This window comes from Pangasianodon hypophthalmus, chromosome 21, assembly GCF_027358585.1.
Source record: "Pangasianodon hypophthalmus isolate fPanHyp1 chromosome 21, fPanHyp1.pri, whole genome shotgun sequence".
Taxonomy (NCBI): Eukaryota; Metazoa; Chordata; class Actinopteri; order Siluriformes; family Pangasiidae; genus Pangasianodon; species Pangasianodon hypophthalmus.
This window is the reverse complement of record NC_069730.1, coordinates 15,511,425-15,534,871: the sequence shown is the minus strand read 5'-3', so window position 1 is coordinate 15,534,871 and position 23,447 is coordinate 15,511,425. Positions and strand designations below refer to the sequence as shown.

The following is a 23,447-nucleotide window of genomic DNA, read 5'->3' as shown; positions in this document are numbered from 1 at the left end:
TTCTACTGTGGAGTTTGTTAAAAACAAAAACAAACATACAAAAAATAAATCGATTATTAGCCCTGTAAGAACATAACTCCTGTAATCCTGACTGTATAATCTTATACTCCTGGTGATGTTTTATGGAGCAGAAACTGGACTCATTTCTGATTATTTGAAACAAAAATGTTTATTTTGACATCACAAAGCCCTATTTTACAAAAAAAAAAACAAAAAAAAAAAAACACACATCACTGTCAATAAAAACGTTTCATGAACATTTTCTTGCATGTGCACTTTGCATAGATGTCTGATCAATAAAATCAGACATTTGATCCTTCTGGAAAGACTTCAAATCACTAGCATTTGCAGTTACATCATTTCACTGCTCTACTTCTAAATCCACAAATTAAATCTGACCAAAATACTGGTATACAGTACACTTGTAGTAAAATGGTTCCTCAGGAGTTCTTTGGGTGTTTAAGGGTTCTAAGCTCTACTCGTACCCTCTGGAGGTTCAAACCGAAAAACCCTCAAAAGACTGAGATGGAACCTTTATGTTTAATATTAGTATAGTTATCAATTTTATAAAGTGCATTTTCAAAATATTAAATATTTTTGAAAATTTTGAACCTTCCTGCCAACTAATATTAATATTCATGTTTCAAAGTCTAAGTATTTGTAAAATACAAACATCAGTAAATGATTTATTCTCCCTTTTTGACTAACTAAAACAGTTGTATAGCATCAATCCACAAAGAAACCCATTTCCAAAATTGTGTTAATATTGTTTAGAGCAAGATACATCATGATGTTTTAATAGATAATATTCTCTGAGGATTAATTCAAAGTTAGAAATTCTGTGTTCTGTTAGACAGAGTGGTCACTCAGTCATGGGATGATTTTTTATTTTTAACTTTATCTGTCAACATTCTTTTGGTCAGTGGCTCCATTACATTCAATGCAGTGGTACGCTTTGGTGATGTTGTTGCTCCCCTTTGTGGCTACAGGAACCTTCTTGTCTTGACAAACTGTGAAGCTTTTCTGCATCTTGTACTCGAGCTGCATGTGGTTTTGAGGGGGAAGACCGAGGCAAGCCCTGTGTGACAGAACCCAAGATAGACATCCCATTTCAGCAACACTGCACTGCAAAGCACATCCCCTTAGTCTCAGTTTATTATTAAGTTATTCAGATTAAAGCATATTATTCGTTATTTACTAGTTACACTGAAACTAATAGTAAAAATATATGTAAGGGTTATCTTTATATACTATATACTGTGTATCGACTGTATCTGCATACATCTCTATATATACAGGATGATCCACAAGCATGAAAATGGCTTCCATAAGTTTCCGTAAATATTGTTTATATTGCTAAATACTAAAATGAGGATTAGATACCCAAAATTTTTACAAAGTTTACAACTGTATTGCTATAAAATCAAAAACATCTTGGATCATGATGGTGAAAATCTCTATGACCCATGAACACACAAACTTTCCTGTACCTCATGACATTTTCGATGCAGGCGCGCTGGCGGAAGAAGGCGTTGACCACCGGTGCCTTGGGCGGTACAAGTGGGGCCTTGCAAAGGAAGCTGAGTAGGGATAGAACACTGTGGAAGGACTGGAAGGAGGAGTCCTGCTGTGTGCGGAACGTGATTCGCTGACAGAGCTCAGTCAGAATGACCAGGTCCAGAATGATGGGACTGGCCAGCAACGAGTCCTGCATAACGGGAAAAAAAAAAAATCAGTAAAGAGATGTGAATGACATTGAGACACATCTACATGGAAATCTAGGTCTAATATAAAGAAAGGAAAATTGGTTGTCCAGGTTTTTACATTATGGTGGTTTAAAATGACCATACCTTTTTCATCTCTAGTAACTTAACATTTCATTAAAGGACTCATTCAGCAAGTATAAGCACAATGTTCATCCATATACATCTCCAAAATCAGCTCAGGATCATGAACTCACCTCACAAGTGTTGTGGAGAGCAATTGTGTTTGTGCCACCCATCATGATCTCGGACGTGTACTCATCCATTGCTCGTTTGCTGTCTCCCACATAGGGAACGTACTTAATGACCACCTAGATTGACACAAATTCTACATGTCACAACTCAAAAGGCATGCAGGACTCCACCCATCAAATTATGAACACACAATTATATAATTAACAACATTAACTGAGTTGGTCTGCTGCTATTATCTGTTGTCATGAGAAGGATAATTTATGAATCTTAACTTATTACATGTTTAGTCACAATACACATTAAATAATTTAAACACACAGGTGCTGTACAATTAATCATGAATGCAAATTTGGTGCATTAAATCACTCAATATTTATGTTGTAACTATTAGTTTGGTTGGATAAAATAAAAATCACAATATCGTTTTAAAATGTTATACAACTTATGCTATATTGGACAGACGTGGGACCACAAATGCTGCCCAAAAATGAAGCCAACCTAGGGAACCTCTTCCCAAATAGAAATGTGATGGTATGAAGTGTCTAAAATATTGCACCGTATATTGCCGTATATTGCAGTATAAGGTTTAACCAGTTTAACCAACTACTGTGTACTGTAAATATCATAGAAATCATTCTTACACAGTGGTCAGGTTTCTCTCCAGGCTTGTAGAGCACTGGATTGGACTCCACCATGTCGTCCACCACGTTGCTTTTGGAGATCTCTTTAGATCGGAACTGCTGTGGGGCAGACAGGTTCATGCCATCGTTGTTTCCTAGGTGATTATAGCTCACAATGGAGGTTGGCTGCAATGAAAAGGAGACACACACAGTAATGCAACTAGTAAAGGATTCCTATCCTGAAAACATGCTGCAATGACACGGACACTGACTAAAATGCACATTTAAATAACTATGTCTCCCTTACCTTGATTCCCGCACTGACTAGAAAATCCACCAGAACGGACTTCAGTTTCGTCTGGCCTGATTTGAAGTCGTCTCCTCCTATGAAGACCCCTTGCTGAACGGCCATTTCTACAACTCCAGGTACGAAAGTGTTCTGAGGGGAGCCGTTAATGTAGGCACAGCCCTCCAGAATACTAGCCACCGCAAACAGGGTGGATGGAGATACTTCCCCTCCATTCTATAAAGAAGAGATGGAGTTTAAAAAAAGTGTCATTGGATTCATTTATGGGAAACTGTTAACCAGGACATCGAGCTTTAGTTAGAGCACAGCCAGTGATATTGTTAGACATTTTTGGTGATTATTACGGCTGTATTAGTATTAGTCACTACTGTTTAATTTGGGCACCTGCCAATTCCCAGCAAAAAGCTTTCCCCTGTCAGGTGAAAACTACCAGCCAAGAAGCATGAAAGTTAACATGTTTCCCCTGAGAAAGGCGAAGCCAGCCAACCCCATCGTTTTGAACTTCTGCTCATTCTGCATCACACAGAAGCAGAGGAAAGTGTTATCTACCCTCTTCTGTACATATGAGCTCACAGAGGTCGACGATTGGCTATTGTCCCCGTGATTGACTGAAGAGAGTGTATGCCATCCCTCCCACACACAGAGCATAGCCAGTTTTACTCCATTGACTTCCAGCATTGGAAGGCTGTGGCATTGCCAAGATTTGAACCCGAGATTACCTGTTAAACTGTTGCACAACACTTTTAAGGAATGATAAGTCTGAACAGAGAAAAAAATAACTTAAATGAGTAGTTACAGAGTATAAATGAAGTACTGCTGAGGAACTTCTCATAATCCATGGTTTCACAATATTATGATTATCATAGCAATAGTATTTGTTGTTATTAAATGTGTAATGATAGGGTCAGATGCTGCAAGTGTTCCAAATATGATAACTTTGCTGCAAATTAAAATGGAGAACCAGATTCGACATTAAAAAAAAATGAGGGTGGGGAGGTTGTAAGGACACCTATACCTTCGGGCATCATAGCAGCTTTAATTAACAGCAACTTCACATAAGAAAAATGTCAATCACTACAACAATGCATGCCTAAGCAGCTTTTGTTGAACTTGTTCCTACAAGCAGCTGTCCTTAAGGGACGGGCTTGTTTATGTCCCACTATGACAACACAAAACTATAGTTTATACCAATGACTAACATGAAACCTTGAATAGATTTACTAAGGCAACGATAAGGTTAATTTCAGATATCTTCATCCTTCTCCTTATTTCTGTGATGTGCATGAAGTTGTGTTGAGATCAGAGCTAGACGTTTTGTGCCTAGCAGATACCTGGATGGTAGCAAGAAGGTTCTGGGCAGTGTCATTGACACCAGTCACGACATCTGAGAATCTCTCTGTGTTTGCCGTCCACAGCACTATGACTTTGTCCACGCCACTCTTCTCCTTGAAGTCACGGATATCTCTGCGGATTTGTTCCATCTGCATAAATGCCCATACAGTGAGTTTTAGTTAATATTCCAACTATTTTACAAATGCAAACATTTATTAATAGATAAAACTTTGATCTTTGTACCTGCTCTGCCTTGGTGCCTGTGAGGACGTTGTCAGCCCTGTGCTCCTGGTTAGCAGCAATGAAATCTGGGATGTAAATGGAGGGCCTTGGTTTCAGTTGGCTCATGTGAGGGCGAAGCATCTCCTGAAGGCTCCAGTCCAGAACCTGTGCACGCTCCATGGCACAACCAAGATCCATAGAGGAGATATCCCAACCTGAAACACACATATACTCTTACTAAACTATATAGATTAAAAACGCAAATCTTGCAAAATCAGTCATGTATTTCTGATTTCTGCACCCATGAACAAATGTAGTGCATATCTTAGGCAGTCTTCATAATTCTGGCACTCCAGCATGACTCTGGAGACCGAATGGCAATTTTCTTGTCTCTGGGTTATCTTGCTCTAGTGGCTCAACAGATCAGCGTGGAAATTTCAATCCAAGCCTATTCTCTGCTATAAGCTTGGACTGGTATGAAAATTTCCACCCCAAACTGGAGTTTTACATTATTTGGTAGTTGTGGTGCTAAAAAAATGCAAAACACTTGATGGTAGACCTTCAGTAATGGTCGCACCACCATGCATCCAAAAACATGTTTTCTGTCATTACCATCAAATATGATGTCATTAGGGTGCACCATTGGCAGTAGTTCTCTGAACGGCACAAAAATCTCCCCCTTTGGTCCTGAGCCCAGAGACACAGTGGAAGACTCCAGCAATGAACCATAGTAATTGGCGCTCTGGGGGAAAAAAACAGAAAAGAAAAAAATCCAAGAGATGTGAGAATTACAGGTGAGACATAAATGGCTAGGAGTTCCACTTTTTGGATAAAATATTGTCAGATTATGTTTCTGTTGCTTTTTCATTCTTTGGACTGCACTATATAAATGAAACATTTATTATTATTATTTCCAAATTATATAAACTATTTGTGAATATCAAAAACAATCTGGGCTAATGATTTTTACAAAAGATAAATATTGTTTGACATGTTATACTAGGCGTGTCTTATCTACAAAGGGCTGGTGTGGGTGCAGTTTTTCTTTCCAATTAGGCAGGACACCTTCTGATTCACACCTGATTCCACCTGTATAATCAGTTGATCTTGGTTTTCAATATACTCAAGGCGAGGCTCCTGCTTTGTTGTAAAGGAAGTGAAAAGCTGCACCCACAGTGGCCCTTTCTGGACAAGATTGGACACTCCTGTGTTATACCATTGTTATGAATGTTATTATTAAAAAAAATGGAATGACTCTTTTTACCTTGACACCAGTCTTGGTTTTCCAGGTCAGGCCAAGCTTATTGGCCAGCACAGCAGCGGTGACAGTGCTGCCGTTGTTTCCGCCCCAGCCCACGAGCATGACACCAAGCTTGGGCACATGGCGCTCTGTGCGGAATGTAAACTCAGTATTGTGGGGCGTCACCTAGAGGTACAGAGAGGAAATGTGGTAGCTGGTAAACTCAGGAGCTACTTGGCCAGGATTTTGAAAAGGAATGGGTACTATTACTATACGATATCTATATTGCGATAAGCTGTCATGATATGCTTTTTTAAAGAGCATTGTGCATATCGTCATCTATCTATGATTACTAACAGTTGACTGGATTGTTGTATACTAATTATGTTGTTTTTGCTAGTTTTTTAGTTATTTTCTTTGGAAAATAAATACTAGTTGTTGAACAGAATATAAAATTGATTGAGTATATAGTCAATCAATTGATATAGTTTTTAATAAAGCGGCTCTACTGTTTGGCTGATACTATTAGCAAAACTAAATATTGTGTATCATGAGAACCTTTTCAAGGATGGTCAGATCCCATTGCCATAGAGCCTAATTTTACTATTCTGACTACTTTTCTGTACTAAAAAACAGGACAGAAATGCCAGTAGTGGTCATCTGCTGGCTTGCTGAAACCCAGGCTGTGTTTAAATTAGTGCTGAATTCCTATTGTTGATTACTTAGAAGCTAGAAAAAAAATAATAAAAAGATTTTGTTCTATTAGCAGTTATTACTGGAACTTTTGTGCTGAAAGGTGTCTGAGCAGAAGAGGCGTGGTGTTGCTTTAGCAGGATGCGCATGCGCAGTGAAGAGCGACCTAATCTGACCGTTCTCATTCATCCATTCGTTCATTAATTCATCTTCAGTAATCGCTTTATCCTTCTTCCAGGAACAGTGGGCGGAAAACGGGGGGGTTTCACCCCGCAATGGGACGCTAGTGCTCATTGGTTCAATCTGGTTTAAAATGATTAATCACATAGCTTTAAATAACTAGATATCCCGAGTAAGCAACACATCAGAGTTAAATGTTGCTAGAGTCTCACCGTGTATTTGTCTCCGTCCTGGGTCACCGAGGTGGTCTGGTACGAGTACCGGGACTCGATGAACTTCTCAGTGTACTGCACATTGGGGCTGTTGATGCGGATTTTCTCAGACATTACTCAGGACCTGCAAATAAATAAATAAATGTTTAAAAAAAAAAAAAAAAAGTGACCATAAAAGTGACCACGAGCTTCATGGAATGACATCTAATATAAACATGAATTAAAGGTACAAGGAAATGCAACTAACACCACCATCACTGCTGAGCCGTGTGTTACATGCAAAAGTGCCTTTTCCATTCCTCACTCCTCACACAATACATCATAACAATTTACACAATATTTATTTTTTCTTTTTTTTATTAAACATTTTCAACACACGAGGTTTTAGTCTTAGTTTTAAAACCCAACCCACCTTTATACGGTGCTACAAAAAATTATAAAATAGAAAGCTTGTTTATAGTTTGTAGGGAATGTGTCCAGAAAGCTGACAGTTCCGCTGAAAGACTGACTGAGACGCTCTAGTTCCGCTACTTATAGGTTTTCGCAGGGTTACAGCGAGGACGCCCCGCCCACTGACCAATCAAATCGACGCTCGTGAACATGCCAGAAACCAGAAACTTCTAGAAACATAACCTGCATAGATTGCTTGCAAGGCGTTCATTTGTAATACTACAGGTATGCTAATGGATTAGTGGGATGGATTTAGCTTGTCCTGTCCTCTTTTTTGAGAAACTATGTGCATAATGAGAGGAATTGGGTGTGAGAGCATTCCCTAAAACAGATTGTTTATCAAACAGATAAACCTGTTTTTTTCACCTATTGAATTGTAAGTACACTTAAGCCTAAGCCACTCCATTTTTATTGTACTTGTTACAAGTTGACATCACAAAACATTTTATTTTTTGGATAATAAAACAGAATATGTTCTGCAACCTGATTGTATTAGCATACATCATCTGACAAAGATGATAAAGTGTCAGCCTTTGCTTTAATATCTATCTAAGCTAGACTCGGTAGTAAATTAACCCATCCTGACTCTATCCTGGAGATCTACATCTGTGGCTTCATGCCAAGGTTAAGCAAACAAATTTTTTTAAACAACTGGATCAGATTTGTTTTCATGGATCATACCAGTTAGATGAGATCAAGTGGTGCGGTAAATTTCCACTCAAGACCAAGCCTAATCTCTGCTGTAGGCGCTGAGAGGTATGGAAATTTCCACCAGCATGTCCTACTGAATCACTGAACAAACCAGAAATATTGTAATTAAAAAGATCATCTTGACATTTTAGGCAAAAAAAAAAAAGCATTTGTAAAAATGGCATGAGGTTCATTACAAACTCTCCAAGTAAAAGGGAAATCAGGAATTGGCAGTAACGATTTTGATTTTGATTAAAATGATGACATATAAGAAAATAAAAAAAGAACATGGGGCTAGTTCTGGTTATCACTTAGTTCAGCTATAAACTGTTATTTCCTTAAAAGCCTCCAACTTCTAAGTTAGAGGCTAACTTTCCTTAAAAGGCTCTAGCTTTTTGTTTGAAAATAGTGAAACAAAAAAGCAGCTTGTCATGTTCCTGAGAAAGTGGAAAGCACAAACTCTTCTGTCCTGAATACTCAGGTCTTGTGGACATTCTGTAACATTAAATGTAACTATAAACATTACAAACTCAAAAAATAAAAATACTCAAATTTAAAGTTTGTTTAGTCTGTTTATTATTATTATTATTATTATTATTATTATTATTATTATTATTTCTTCAGCACCAACACTTCCTGAGTCCTTGTATGTGGTAAATTTCCACAGAAGGCCAAGGTTAATCTCTGCTGTAGGCTTTGAGGGATATGGAAATATCCACCAGGATGTCCTGCTGAATCACTGAATAAACAGGAAATATTGTTTTGTTTTGTTTTTTCTTAACTTCAAAAGATTATTTTCACACTTGACATTTTAGGCCTGTTTAAAACATGCCTGAGGTAAATTACAAACTAAGAAAGACCAAACAAGTATGATTTGACCTGTTATGCGATTCCTCTTCATCCCATCAAATCCAAGCCTCCCAACACTAATTTGGCATTAATTTGTGATTAAATAAATGCGCTCTGTTGTAAAAATAAAAATAAAAAATAACTGCTTCTCATCACTAAACATTCTGTAAAAGATCACTATAAGTGGATCGGGTGTTGATGAGGATGGAAATGGCTCCAGAGTTACAGGTTATATACAGTACATAAATAAAATGTTTATAACCAGAGTTGGGGGGTAATTAGCTACAAGGTGCAATGCTGCTAGCTTAAATACATTGTATAGTAGCATGGCAGCAGCTGAGCTATTTTCAAAGTAATGTAGCTTTTCTAATAACAACCTGCAATTTTCACTAAGTAGCATGCAGCATTTGTCACATTACATTGCTACGTTTTCATTGAGATCACACCATTAGGTATTCTGAGTTTTTTGTTGTTGCTAACAGACGCTGATGACGTGTGCACGAGGTGGAGCTGTGATGATATAATATCACTGTTATGCTGATGTGTTAATGGGCTGATCTTAACTCGTTCTGTTCTCTTTTGTGAGAAAACCATGTGCTAAGCTTTTGTCCGCATTGTGTATAATGATTGGAGGTGGGCATGAGAGCAGGAAACTAAATCATTCCCTGTAAAATAGATAAACCTGTGTTTATCACCTACTGAATCGTAAATACACTTAACCCTATGCCAGTTCTCACTGTTCTGGTTTCAAGTTGATATGCTACAATTCATAAAAAAGCTTAAGATACATTTAGAAAAGTGAAAAAGAGAATTTCCTCTCCACTCCATATTGGATACAGGCAAAGAATGACAAGACATTTTTTAAATATGTAATTAAACATAATAGGTTCTGACTCTGTAGTAAATTAACCTGTTCCTGACTCTGCATCATGTGTGGCAAGATTACACATTCAAAAAAAAAAAAAAAAAAAACTGAATCAGATCTGTTTTCATGGATCAGATCCTTCAGAGGGGATCAAGTGGTGTGGTAAATTTCCATACAAGACCAAGGCTGATCTCTGCTGTAGGCTTTGAGAGGTACGGAAATTTCCACCAGGATGTCCTGCTGAATCACTGAACAAACTGGAAGTTGTCTCTTTTTTTTTTTTTACTTTAAGATTTGCAGACTTGACAAAACCCATTTGTAAATCACGGTGGAAAAAAATGCTTGAGGTTAATTACAAATGGCCTGTCATGCAGAGCCTCTGTTTATCTTATCAAATTAGTTTATTAATGTAACTTGTAATGATGGATATATACATACATAAAATATAATAATGCATATATACACCAATCAGCCATAACATTAAAACCACCTGCCTAATATTGTGTAGGTCCCCCTTGTGCCACCTAAACAGCTCTGACCCATTGAGGCATGGACTCCACAAGACCTCTGAAAGTGTGCTCTGGTATCTGGCACCAAGACTGTAGCAGCAGATCCTTTAAGTCCTGTAAGTTATGCGGCTGGGCCTCCATGGATCGGACTTGTTTGTCCAGCACATCCCACAGATGCTCGATCAGATTGAGATCTGGGGAATTTGGAGGCCAAGGCAGCACCTTGAACTCTTTGTCACGTCCCTCAAACCATTCCTGAACAATTTTTGCAGTGTGGCAGGGCTCATTATCCTGCTGAAAGAGGCCACTGCCATTAGGGAATACTGTCGCCGTGAAGAGGTGTACTTGGTCTGCAACAATGTTTAGGTAGGTGGTACATGTAACATCCACATGAATGCCAAGACCCAAAGTTTCCCAGCAGAACATTGCCCAGGCCATCAAACTTCCTCCGTCGGCTTGCCTTCTTCCCATAATGCATCCTGGTGCCATCTCTTCCCCAGGTAAGCGACGTGAACACGAACCCAGCTGTCCACATGATGTAAAACGTGTTATTCACTTCACCTGTCAGTAGTTTTGGCTGATCGGTGTATATATATCTCTATATCCGCATAGCGGATTAGATTATATTACCAGTGTTGGGTGTAGTTAGCTACAAGAACTAGCTTAACTACACTGTTAGACATGTGGCAGTAGCTAAACTATTTTCAGTACAGTGTACCTTTTCTAGTAATGAGTTGGTTTCTCACTTTTTCACATAATCAGTTCAATATTATTTTTGTAGTGTAGAACAAGCATTAGTGTGTGCACCTCTAGGACGTACCTGTGTGTGGAATAACAGCATCACACTGCAGCTACAGAGGATGGATCCTTCTAGTGATGAAAACAGGACAATAGAACATCTACAGCCATGTTTATCAATGTTTATAAGTGTGCAAGATTCACACAGACAACTGATACATGTTTGTTTGTAACCTGTGCAAAATGGGAATTAAAATACTGCTGACTAGCACAAATTAGCACAAGACAAGTACAAAGGTGGCTAGTTATCAGTTGGAGGGTTTTTTTTGTTAGTTTTTGTTGTTTATTACAGAGCCAGTTAAATTAAGAGGATGATCAGGACTAATAGTGGTAGGTGTTAAGTATTTTCTACTAAGTTAATGAGATGAAGCAGTAAATTACCAAAATAGTCAACTGTTTTGACAGAGCATGACAGCTGACCTCTGGTATGGTTATCCTAATAGCTTGCATCAACTAGTATGAAATAAAAAGCATTGACGGCAAGATATATTCATACTGCAGCAAGCCCCAAACACAGCTATTTAAACCAATGCTCTATGGATGCCCATTAACATCAGTATTTTCAGAAATGAACTGAACCATGAGTAGTGGAATGAGTCCTGTCTGTATGTGCTTATTTTGATTATTGTTGTAATAACTGCTTCTTACGTAGAGTGGTTTACGGCATACCTTATACAAAGCATGTATAAATGAAACAAATGAAAACATCACGGTTGCTTTTCCTTAGTTTGACAAAGTAGTTTCAGTGACATAAAAATAGCTTAACTGTAGTTATCATGTACTGTCTTTAATATATTGTCACATCAGTGTGTCCTACTTTTTTATGTTATGGAAGCCATGATGTAAATAAGCTAATTAGCTTTATTGTGTATTTATTAATAGTTGTGTATTTAACCAGAATGAATGAAGTTCTTTTTTAAATTGTGTAATAAACGTGTTTAAAAAGTTTATTAGTGGTTCTTCTTTAAGAAAGTAGCATGTTACGGTAATATAGTACATGTTTAAACAACTGAGACTATAAAGTCACATTTAAGTCTAAAACCTAACATTTGTCTGTAATTTGTCTTGCAGCTGGCATTTTTGCCAGAGCTGCTGTTATTAAAAAAACACCACCACCACCTCCTGAGCAATCAGATTCGACACCGAATGAATAATAAAATATATGGCTAATCTTGCTCATCCCAAAATTCATTACAGCATTGATAAGAGGAGATGCAGATTTTCAGCACAGCAGCAAAAACAGTGTAAGATATAAGGAGAAAAAAAATGGCCAACTGAACTATCATGGAAAACATCCACAAAATGGTGTAACTCATCCTCCTTCAAAGGAATCACCTGTTTGTGTATGTCCCCAATGATATTGTACATGTGTCAGGAATGAAAGTACAACACACCCACTTCAACTCAAGAAGGGATATTAATTAGCTTAGATTAGTTGTAATCAAGTGTGTTACAAGCAGCGAAAACACTAAAATGCGCTGGACAGGGGGTTCAGTGGAGATCTGTTATAGAGGTTATATAAGCAAACAAGGGCTATGACCTAGCTGACAGCCGGTTCCATCAAACAGGTAACACTGAACAGGATGTCAGCCCTTGGTGTTGTTGGTGTCAACTTGTGATAGAAAGTGACATTCAGCTGGAAATGTGGGTTGTTTGTTTTCTAGAACACTATGATAAAATCTCTTAAAGAGAACAAAATGGCAATCTGTTGGTAGACTTCTGCATTCCAGGACATAAAACCACAGATCCAGCACTAAACCAGACCTATAACTGTGGGCTGATCACAAGCATGTGATCACCTGATATTTCTGTATGCCTATCAGGTTGGTTAGTGCTGACATTAGCAACACTGTTGCACCATACTATGGGGGATAATAAATGTTAACCCCTAATGGACGTTTCATTTATCTTACAGTCACTGCCACCGTCTCACACCCCAGCGTTTACCTTCACCGTTTGCACACAATGATAATATTGGAAGTCAGAAAAACTTAAGATTAACAAACACAGTTGTGACCGATATCTCTGCTCTAAACTACTGGTATTAGGAGTTAATGACTGTTGTCAACCACCTTCTGCTGAAATGAATCAATATCACTTACTCAAATTTCCATAAATGTGTCTGTAAATAAATTCAGAAATAATGAAATGTTTCTCAGTCTCTAAGAAAGTCTGCAACTTTATACCACTTAGAACAAGGCATGCAAAGGTCAGTTGGTAAAAGGTCAGGCAGGTAATCAGGTCAGCAGGTCAAAGTGACTTGTTGGTTGGAGTCACTTCTCCTCCCTGTGTGTTTCAGTAAGTTTTTCATGTGTGGTGTGAATCCACATTGGCTTGCCTTTCACTTTCACTGCAGAATCTGTGAATAACAGAATATGGAATGGCCAGTGGTGTTTGCAGGTGTTGAACCCACTGACCTTGAATCAGGCTGGCTCATAGCTCTAAACACTGTGCCTTCACTGCGAACAGGAACGTTCGTGTGACAGCCTGAGAAAACAGTCAGATTTTGACATTGTCTATTCTAGATACAATATATGGCCAGAAGTATGTGGACACCTGACCATCATACCCATATGTGCTTGTTGAACATTCCAAAGTTATCCCACCACTTTGCTGTTACAACAGCCTCCACTCCTCTGAGAAGTTCTTCCACTAGGAGTTTGGATTGTTGTTGTGCGGATTTGTGCTCATTCAGCCACAACAACATTAGTGATGGCGTGCAGTCGCCGTTCCAATTCATCCCAAAGGGGTTGAGGTGAGGCATCTGTGCAGGCCACTTCAGTGCTTCTGAACCAACCTTGACAAACTATGTAGAACTTACTTTGTGCACAGGGGCATTGTCATGCTGGAACAGTTTTGGGTTCGGCCCCTTAATTCATAACACTACAGCATACAAAGATATTCTAGACAATTATTTTGTGGCAAAAGTCTGGGGAAAGCCCACATGGTCAGGTTCTGAGAACTACCTACTGAAATATGTTTCTCTCTTGCATGTATCTCAGCCAGAAAAGTGCAAGAGGGAAAATTGCATTTAAAGATTCCACTGAAAGACATCCCACCTACCTCTACATTTATAACCTAATCAACTCTTGGAAAAAACATTACTGCTTAATTAAAAAACAAAAATCAGCTCTGTTCAAAAAATATATATATATACATATTGAGTTTTTTGAATTCGTTTCACATATTGTTAAAAACACACCATTCTGTCTTCATATGCATTTATGCGCATGGACACATGGAAGGATGCCCTCCCCTATCAGAAAAACATGCTGTCTGACTCCCTCAGAAAGATCTCAATCATTTGACCTGAAGCACGTCTGCTCACACAAAGCCAGGGCAAGGACCTGTGGCAGGTATCGGGGATCTCAAAGGAAACGACAGGTCAGTTCCGACAGGTTACTTTCTTGCAGTTACAGAATAGAAGAAAAAGGATGATATTTATTGATGCCTAGATGCAAAAGCATAGGATAGGTTTCTTATTAAGTCAGTGTTCATTGTCATTTTTACACTGACTGCTAAAAAGTAATGGTGTCATTAAATTAATAAACATAATAAATAATAAACGTAATAAAGATGTTCCAAGACTTATTAGGAAATATCTGTAGGGAAACATGCTATAAGGGACTAAAGACAAGCACACACTTGCTGTATATTTTTATTGATGCCAAGTGTAATCAGGTCAAGATGTAAAAACAATTTGTAAATATATGAAATTTAATATTTGCTTATAAAAATCTAGTGAGGGGGTGACAGTGTATTGTAACTTGTTGGACTGTAAATAAATAAATGGCTGGTTACACAATGTTTCTAAAGACTGAGCCAGTACAGCTGACCTCTTTTCCCTTTTAACTCGGTCAGCCTTCCTACTGACATGAAAGCATTTCAAAGCAGCAAACATTCAAACAGGTCCCACGCTTTTGCAGTACTGCCTTCAGCGCTCGACATTTTAAGCTTAAAAATCATTCACAGGCCCTTTCAGAAACAACACTGGTTGCCTAACCAAGCTGGTCTCCTTCCACACACTGAGGCTGTCTGATTTTGATTTTTCATCATGGACTAAATGTTTATTTATATACACTAATTTATTAGATTGGTATTCCTAATAAACTGGCAACTGCACAAGAAGCTTTGTGAGGTTATTAAAAAAAAAAAGATAATGAAATGTTATGCTCTGGCTGATAGAAATTTCCTTTTTTCCCCTTCCTTCTCCACTACTCAGCACTTAAAAAAAAAAAGGACATAAATGAGCGGAGGTCAAAAGTCTTAAAATCTTTATCTTCTCAATAAGAATATCTAAATCAGACCTTGTCACAGACTACATCTATAGGTATAACTTTCTCATTCTATCTATCTTTCATCACTGATAAGAAAACCATCTAAGATCCTATCTCAGATCATTGGCACTATGGCTGAGCGGCAGGACTACCTTGAGGATGGAAGCCCTCTTATCAAGGCGGCCGAGTTGGGCAAGATGCGCCTGGTTCGGCTGCTGGTGGAAGGGGGTGCCCAAGTCAACGAGCGCAACCAACGAGGTGAGACGCCTCTTCTAGCCACCTGCCAAGCACTGAGGGCTGACCAGTCTGGAAATACTACCTCTTTGAGGCTCATCCGTTTCCTTCTCCAGCACCATGCTGATCCCAACGCCCAGGACAAGTTTGGGCGCACGCCCCTCATGTACGCTTGTATGGAGCGCGCCGGAGCTGAGGTGGCTACAGCCCTGATTTCTGCTGGCGCTGACCCCAGCATGGAAGACTACGCCGGAGGATCTGCGCTGGTCTATGGCATCAACTCCCGTGACCAGGATACTATCCGTGTGCTGCTTGATGCTTGCAGGGCTAAGGGGCGTGACATCATCATCATCTCCACAGATCTAAGCACAGGTGGTGCCACTGTTGGCCGACGCTATCTGAACGTGCCTCCATCACCTGACACCTCACCTGTTGCCTGCATGTCACCCTCTGACATCGAGCTCAAGACAGGCTCACCAAACTCTGAGACTGAGGGAGAGGGTATCTTCAATTTCAGAGCTTCAGGGAGGAGGGGGAGCAGAGCAGCCTCACCTCTGCTTCTAGAGCCAGAGGCATCAGACTGCCAGCGGCTAAGTTCTGAACCATGGCTAGCCATCCACAACTTGGCCCACCTCAGTCGCACCTACGAAGAAAGGATTACAAAGGGAGCTGTGCAGGAAGAAGAGGATAAAGAGGTGAAGCACAGCAGCCATGACTCCCTTGCTCAGCAAGTGGATCAGAGTAGCTCCTCTAAAACTGCCAACCTCAAACCTGGCCGAACGTTTTGCAGGAACCACGCAGAGAACTTTGCTTCACCAACTCAAGCACATCTACACAATCGACGTAACACTCTACCTGCTCTGCCTGGACAGAATTTACTTCAGCTTCCCACCTTATCACTCAATCTCTCCAGCTCAGACACACACCTACATGACCAGCCCAGCACTATAACACTACCACCAGTTCCTACCAGCAGAAACCTCTACCATTCCCCTAGCAACACCAGCTCCTGTTCTCTGGCACCTCCAGCAGCTCAGTGCGGATTTAACACCATGAGAAAATGGAAACCACAGGAGCAGTTAAGTTTAAAGCCCCAGACACGTAATACGACCTTCCTGCCTCCTCTCTCAGTCAGCTCCACTGCAAACACATCCACATGCTCCTGTGGTGACGAGGCAAGCACTGCTCCAAAAGCTGAAGAGACCCAAAGCCATAGACAGGAAGGCGCAATGGGCCGGAGGCCTCCACGTCGCCACTCCATTCAGCTGGAGCAGATGAGACAGGAAGGTGGTACTGACGAGATTCTCTTCATCTTGTGAAATGCAGAGCTCTGAATACCAGCACACAACCCAAGTAATACTGAGCAAGTAATACTGAGCAAGTAAACTGATAAATAGAAAAACACACAACACGTACTCATTATAATTATTAAGATGTGATGTAAAGGAACATCAAATATATGTTGTATAGGATGTGTTTAAATATATACAATTGCTTATCTTTTAACTTTAAAGCTGTGTGGGAAAGTTTGTATACCTTTCGGACAAATTGAAAAATGTATTTGAATTGAGAAAGACATTAATTGGTATGAATTAAATATGAATTAAATAACTTCTCTAATGTCCATCCTTGCCTTTATGACTGGTCCCCTGAACATACTTTGCCCTTCCATTTAATTTGTCCATGGGCTGTGCAAACTTTTGCACTCAACTCTAAGTCATGATTCAAAGTATAAGTAGTAAATCACGGTAAGGTTTTGACTTCTTTAAGGCCATTTATTTTTATTGAAATGTAACTAAAATTATGTGAAACATACCACTGATAAACCTGTTGGACTCCACTAAACTATAGTTCAATTTTATTGTCATTCTCTCTACTGTTTAAATATATATATAAATAATTTCTAGATAGAAAACAGTTTCTTGTCATTATCCACGTGGTGCATTATGTTGTATAACAAGCAGAACAAGAATGGTGTGGCAGTACAGTTGCCAAGAGAAAGATGATGCAGCCTGTCAGGATTTTCAAATTAAAAACTTTCTTTTTTATGGGAACGGCAGGTATTAAAGACATGTTTGGACAGCAATTGCCTAGATTTAAATGGAATTAACTTTACATCTAGATTTAAACTCTGTGGTTTTTATTCTCATCTGAACTGACAATTGACAGTTGTTAGTTTCTTCCTCCTCCCATGAGGAAATTTTCACCTACTTAAAAAGAACATTATATGGGAGAAAAAAAAGACATGAGCTTAATCTGTTTTATATCTTATTCTGGTCTTATATCCTGTTTTGGCGTGTTTTTAAAAAAAAAAAAAAGGTTGGAGGTTGACCCAACTGTTAAATATGGTCAATTTCTCATCATTGACTCAATGATTTGAGTCATGTACCCTTGACGCCAGTTCATCCTGAGGGCGGGGCTAAATACTTAATGTTCTTGAGTTGCTGCAAGTCACTCAGGAAATGTCAAAATAGTGATTCACAATCAGAGCTGGCTGATTTAAATCGGTGGGAATTCCATTACCACACTCGAAAGAAGTACAGCTAGAAAAAAAAAACCTGATGCCAAATTTACAGTATGGCATAACACAGTCGCAAGCAGAAAAATATAAGGAAGCTTTTAACTAGTACTTGGCAACTGTGACAACCTCAATGATGTGTGCAGGTTTTATTTTCCTAATTCTTTAATACTGAAAAAACGATGATTATGACAGCAGATAATGACACCCTCCACCTTGGGCTTTGTCTCAAACCTGTATACTGTCTGTGGGGTCTGTAAGTGGTGTCTATAAAGCATACTCAGGTTGTCCATGATTAAAAAAATTGTTACAGTGGTGAAAAATCACAACCCACCATTACTGTTGATCACTTTAATAACTGAATAATAAAAAAAACAAGTATGCCTATGAATAATTTCAACTTGGACCTAATGTTTGTGATGGTGGAGAGTTCAAGAATAAAAAGCTCCAATAAATATCAAACATATTATTGTACAGCAGGGTCTATGCAAGTCCCTGGCTGCAAAAAAAAAATTGAGAAACCCTGCTACATATAAAATACAAAATATTATGTCAGTACATCAATGATGTCCTATGTAGTATGTATAATGTGGATTTGGACACTGCCCTGCATTCCTCCTGAATGTGTCCTGCAAGACTTCACACTGTATGAAGGGTGTAACACAACGCACAAAATGTTCTTCTCCAAGTAGATCACATTAGCATTGTTTTATCAAGGGGTATGTCATTCCTAAATCTTACATCCACCAGATTTGATTTTAGTTGTCTTAGATATGCTTTAGTTTTATATGTGTTTTTTTTTTTTTTTAAACATACATAATATCTATTTGAAACAGAGAATAAAAACACACAAAGATCAAGCACAAAATCCAACAATGGGGAAAAGATTAAAACCTAGTTGTGGTCATGGTAAAAACTGGACCAGAGCCAGCCACTGGAGGACACCAGAGACTTTCTGTCCGCTAGATATATGATAATTGTGTGTGATGGTCTACAGGACAGGAAGTAAAGATGTCTTCTCCTCACACTACTCATAATTATTAGAAATACAGTCCAACAATCAAAGGAGCTTCTTTACCACCCTTGTGCACTGTGTAGACGTACATGCCTGAGGCAGTTGTCCTGCCTTGAAAACATCTTGCCACAGAGCTGGCAGTGGTATGGCTTCTCACCCGTGTGTATTCGCTTGTGTGTGATCAGTCTCATCCTCTGAGTAAAGCCTTTACCGCATTCCTCACAACGAAAGGGCTTCGACCCGACATGGCTGGCCTGTGTGTTTTGCCGCACAGGAGCCATGTCCGGCATTGAGAAAGTACTAGTGGATAAATGTGCATGTGAGCGTGGCACTGCACTGAATGAGTGTCTGTGCTTGTGGCTGTTTGGTGGCCTTGATGCTTTGACGTGACTCAAATTGTCTCTAATCTGTCCATATTCAGAGTCTTTTGTAATGTTGCCCTCAAAGTGCATTTCTCTGTCAATCCTAATATGTGCAGAACCAAATGAATCGATGTGTTTATTGGATGTGTTGTCAGGATGCAAGTTCAGAGGATCCTTCATCACCTGGGCCAGACACTGGTCTGTGGGAATCTGTTCATACTGCTCTAACCCGATACAGCCATCAGGAACGGAGAACTCATTTGCTGCGTTGTCTTCCATGGACGGCCACAAATGTGTGTCTCTCGGGGCCATTTTGTGCTCAGAGCTCATGTTCGGATCTGCCATGCTGTAATCTGCTCTTGAAAGGCTCAGTTCCTGATCCACAAGCTCTTCCACCTGCTCAATTTTCATTTCAAATTCCAGGCTGCTGAACTCATCTTCATCACACCTTGGATCTCTTTGCTTTGCCGGTTCTGGTGGAGCTCTGGGCTCTTTTGTGACGTTTTGTGTTTTGTCAGGAAGCTGTGGTTTCTCTTCTTTGAGCTCTTGTGCTGAACTCATTTGGAATGTTTCCACATGGTTCCCAGGTAGTGATTCTTTTCTGCATGCCATCAAATCTGTCAGATAAATAAAGAATTTTAGTGAAGTAATAAATAATAGGTGCAGATGCAGGTGTATAAAAATGAAACTCTTAAAACATTTAATTAAAAAAAAAATTATTTGAAATAGTCTTGCTCAAATTAGCCAGACAAGTCACTTCAGGCTAGTTTGTTTCTCTAGCAAAATCCAGGTGCCAACTTCATTTAAAAAAAATATATCCTAATAATAAAGCATGTTAGGCTACACAATGCATAATAATAAATGCACCAGGCTGGCAGCAATTTGTTAAAGTGTCATTCCTGAGTATATATATATATATATATATATATATATATATATATATATATATATATATATATATATATGTTTTATACCACACTGCTAGTGAATTCTCAGGTATTGATTAATTTTCTACAGCAGCAGCTTGGACAGTAGTGCTGCAAGATAAATCGCAGGTTTGTGTTAATTCACTCGTTCTAATATTTACATTTATGGCATTTGTTATCATTTCTATAGTCAAGCCATTCAGAGGGACTTATATGGAGGACAAGCTAAATAGTCTAAGGCTAAAACATGCTATTTAAAACTAAAGGTGTATAATTGTTCATATGGTGAAGCTTTCTGTAAGCAGATGTTTATTTAACATTTAAGGAAGGAGTCTCCAGTGTCAGTTTCCATCACGGGAAAGTCTTCAGGACAGAAGATTCTGCGCTTTACGGTTTCTCAGTACCATGACAAGCTGCAGTAATTTTGTCTTATTAACCTCAAGAGAGGAAAAAGAGGGATTAGTGAGGCAATGACTGTCTGTAGCTGCAGTAAGATAAGTGATAACAGGAAGTAACCTGTCATGCAGACCTTTCGGGATGAGTTTAAGCTTAGGGTTTTATGGGTCACGTCACACCACTCTGTCTTTGATTCTTTTCCTACAACAGCATGCCCTGAAGTATTTTATTTCTTACATACATATAGAATATATGGCCAAATATGGCCCGATATGGCCAAAAGTTTGTGGACACCTAACCATTACACCTATATGATTGTTGAGATCCCATTCCACATTTATTCCCCTTTTGCTGTTATAATGGAAGGCTTTCCACTAGAGTGTGGCTGTGGGGATTTCAGCCACAAGAGCATTAATGAGATCAGATACTGATGTCGAACAAGGAGGCCTGGGGTGCAGTAAGCATTCCAGTTCATCCCAATGGTTTTCATCAGTGCTCAGGAGCACTGTCATGCTGGAACAGGTTTGGGTCTCTTAGCTCCAGTGAAGGGAAATTGTAAAGCTGCAGCATACAAAGACATTCTGTAGAATTATGTACTTCAAACTTTGTGGCAACAGTTTAGGGAAGAACCACATATGGGTGTGATGGTCAGGTGTCCACATACTTTTGCCAATATAGTGTATAGTGTAACTATGACGTCACATTGCTTGTCATTGATGGAGTTTTTTTTAACCTGAAACTGAGTAGGTTTGTACATAAATAAATAAATAAATATATAGATAAATAAAAACTTTTATAGTAAGAGAGCGGGGTTTAAGACAGAAATGATTTCGGATTGTTGTAATAAACCTGGTTTTGTCGTGGAAAAGCCCTGAGATATGAGCGCTCGAGACATAATAAAGCCCTGCACACTGACCTGTAGCCAGCATTTCGACCTGAACACCGACTGAACACCTGGCTAACACGGTAGCCTGCACTTTCTTCAGCTCTTTCTCGGTGACCTGTAGCCGCTTCTTCAGTCCCTCAATCTCATCCTCTCTCCGTTTCATTTCCCGCTGATACACAGCGCTGTCGTCCTGAATGAGCTGGCTAATCTCCGCCACTGCTGCTTTCGTTAACACGTCCAATATGGCGGTTATCCGCGTCTGTAACACCGCAGCAGCCATTTCCGTTATTAACAACAACAACACAATTCAACAACACACTTTAACAACACACTGTCGAGCTCCTGTGGCAAAATTTCCATCCAGTAATTTTGTAAGGGTAAAATTACAGTTAACTGGTACAAGGAAATGGTAGGCAAGGCGAGAGAGTCACAACAGCTGAGGTCACTTCCGGTTTAAAAAAAAAAAAAAAACGTGTGGTACGAAAACACCCGTCAAGATACAAGACTGTTTTTTTTTTTTTTTAAATAAAAACAGTGAAAATAAACTATTTCAGAGTTTATCTATAATACTACAACTACTACCTTTACTACTACTATTATCAATAATAATAATAATAATAATAATAATGTTCTAGTTATTATTGTATTGTATAATAATATGAAATATAATTTATACATATATGGGGTATAGTGGCTTAGAGGTTAGCACACTTGCCTCGCACCTCTGGGGTTAGGGGTTTGAAGCCTGCCTCTGGTCTGCGTGCGTGGAGTTCCTCAGGGCACTCCGGTTTCCTCCCCCAGTCCAAAGACATGCGTTGCAGGCTGATTGGCATTTCCAAATTGTCCGTAGTGTGTGATTGTACCCTTGTGCCCCGAGTTCCCTGGGATAGGTTCCAGGCTCCCCTGTGACCCTGTCTAGGCCAACCAGTAAGGAGGATAGATAGATAATTCAAACATGAAATCATGCACTGTATAAGAATATAGCATTTACATTGTATCATTCATTCATCTTGAATAACCACTTTACACAAGTCTGGATCCAGAGCCTATCATGGGAACACACGCTGAAAGGAACATCAGTTCATCATAGGGCACCATGCACACACTCATTCGCATACTTATTCGCCAATCCACCCACCACCATGTTTTTGGAAGGTAGGAGGAAAGCAGAGAACCTGAAGGAAACTCAGACACATGGACACGAGGAGAATATGTAAGACTCAGATCCAGACTGAGCTTAGAATCGATCCAGGGAGCTTGGAACTGTTAGATCGCAACACTACCTGTGTGCCACCTACTGTGGAAAATACTAGGATAAGTTCAAACATGGAAGGGTTAAGTGCAGCTTTATAACTGTCCTGAAATCAATTGTATTGGACAAAATTATAATATAAGACTGAAATCAGTAAAAAAAATATGTGTTTCACATGGATATGCATGTTATCCTCCTCTACAACTATGTTTCATTCTTTCATCCATTCATCTTCGCTAACTGTTTTATTCTGGTAAAAGTCACGCTGTCTTTACAACTGTAATAAAAGGTCATTTGTGACGCCCAGAATTCTCTTCAGTCAACAGTACTTAAGTTAATCTGGCATGTCCAGATTTAAACTATAAGTCTAGTCATCCACCAGGACAAACAATAGCACATTCTTCTAAAAGGTGTTTGGATAATGTAAAAGAGGCTATAAAGGGCTATAAATAACGATGAACTCTCTCACTGTCTTATTTTCAACCCAGAATTGCTTTAACTTTGTGGCAAAAAAAGCTGAAGGTCTAAACAGAGTTGTGTAGTGTGGGACTCACTGAGAATTTGGGATTAGCATTTATCTAATTGAACTGCTATCATGTGAAGAATTATCTCCTGGATATTCCCCTCCAAAACATTAAAAACACCATACACTGATT

The 23,447-nt window shown here is 39.1% G+C and overlaps 3 protein-coding genes across 3 annotated transcripts; 1 reads left to right on the top strand and 2 right to left on the bottom strand.

Annotated features, from left to right (window-relative positions):
* Nucleotides 1–150: 150 nt before the first annotated feature.
* LOC113533560 (inositol-3-phosphate synthase 1-A) lies at nucleotides 151–7,288 on the bottom strand. The gene is made up of 11 exons (XM_026925777.3): nucleotides 7,177–7,288; nucleotides 6,765–6,888; nucleotides 5,704–5,865; nucleotides 5,052–5,181; nucleotides 4,461–4,654; nucleotides 4,217–4,366; nucleotides 2,886–3,101; nucleotides 2,600–2,764; nucleotides 1,961–2,074; nucleotides 1,491–1,708; nucleotides 151–1,078 (listed from the first exon to the last, which is right to left on the bottom strand). The coding sequence occupies exons 2-11, from the start codon at nucleotides 6,876–6,878 to the stop codon at nucleotides 898–900; spliced, it is 1,644 nt and encodes a 547-aa protein (XP_026781578.3). The 5' UTR covers nucleotides 6,879–6,888; nucleotides 7,177–7,288; the 3' UTR covers nucleotides 151–897.
* Nucleotides 7,289–15,333: 8,045 nt separating this feature from the next.
* On the top strand, nucleotides 15,334–17,215 carry LOC113533213 (ankyrin repeat domain-containing protein 34B). The gene has a single exon (XM_026925177.3). The coding sequence runs from the start codon at nucleotides 15,334–15,336 to the stop codon at nucleotides 16,753–16,755; it is 1,422 nt and encodes a 473-aa protein (XP_026780978.3). The 3' UTR covers nucleotides 16,756–17,215.
* A 1,075-nt stretch (nucleotides 17,216–18,290) lies between these two features.
* si:dkeyp-68b7.7 (zinc finger protein 165) lies at nucleotides 18,291–21,996 on the bottom strand. Its single transcript, XM_026925820.3, has 2 exons — nucleotides 21,570–21,996; nucleotides 18,291–19,948 (listed from the first exon to the last, which is right to left on the bottom strand). Exons 1-2 carry the CDS (start codon nucleotides 21,817–21,819, stop codon nucleotides 19,029–19,031), a joined length of 1,170 nt encoding a protein of 389 aa, XP_026781621.1. The 5' UTR covers nucleotides 21,820–21,996; the 3' UTR covers nucleotides 18,291–19,028.
* Nucleotides 21,997–23,447: the final 1,451 nt, after the last annotated feature.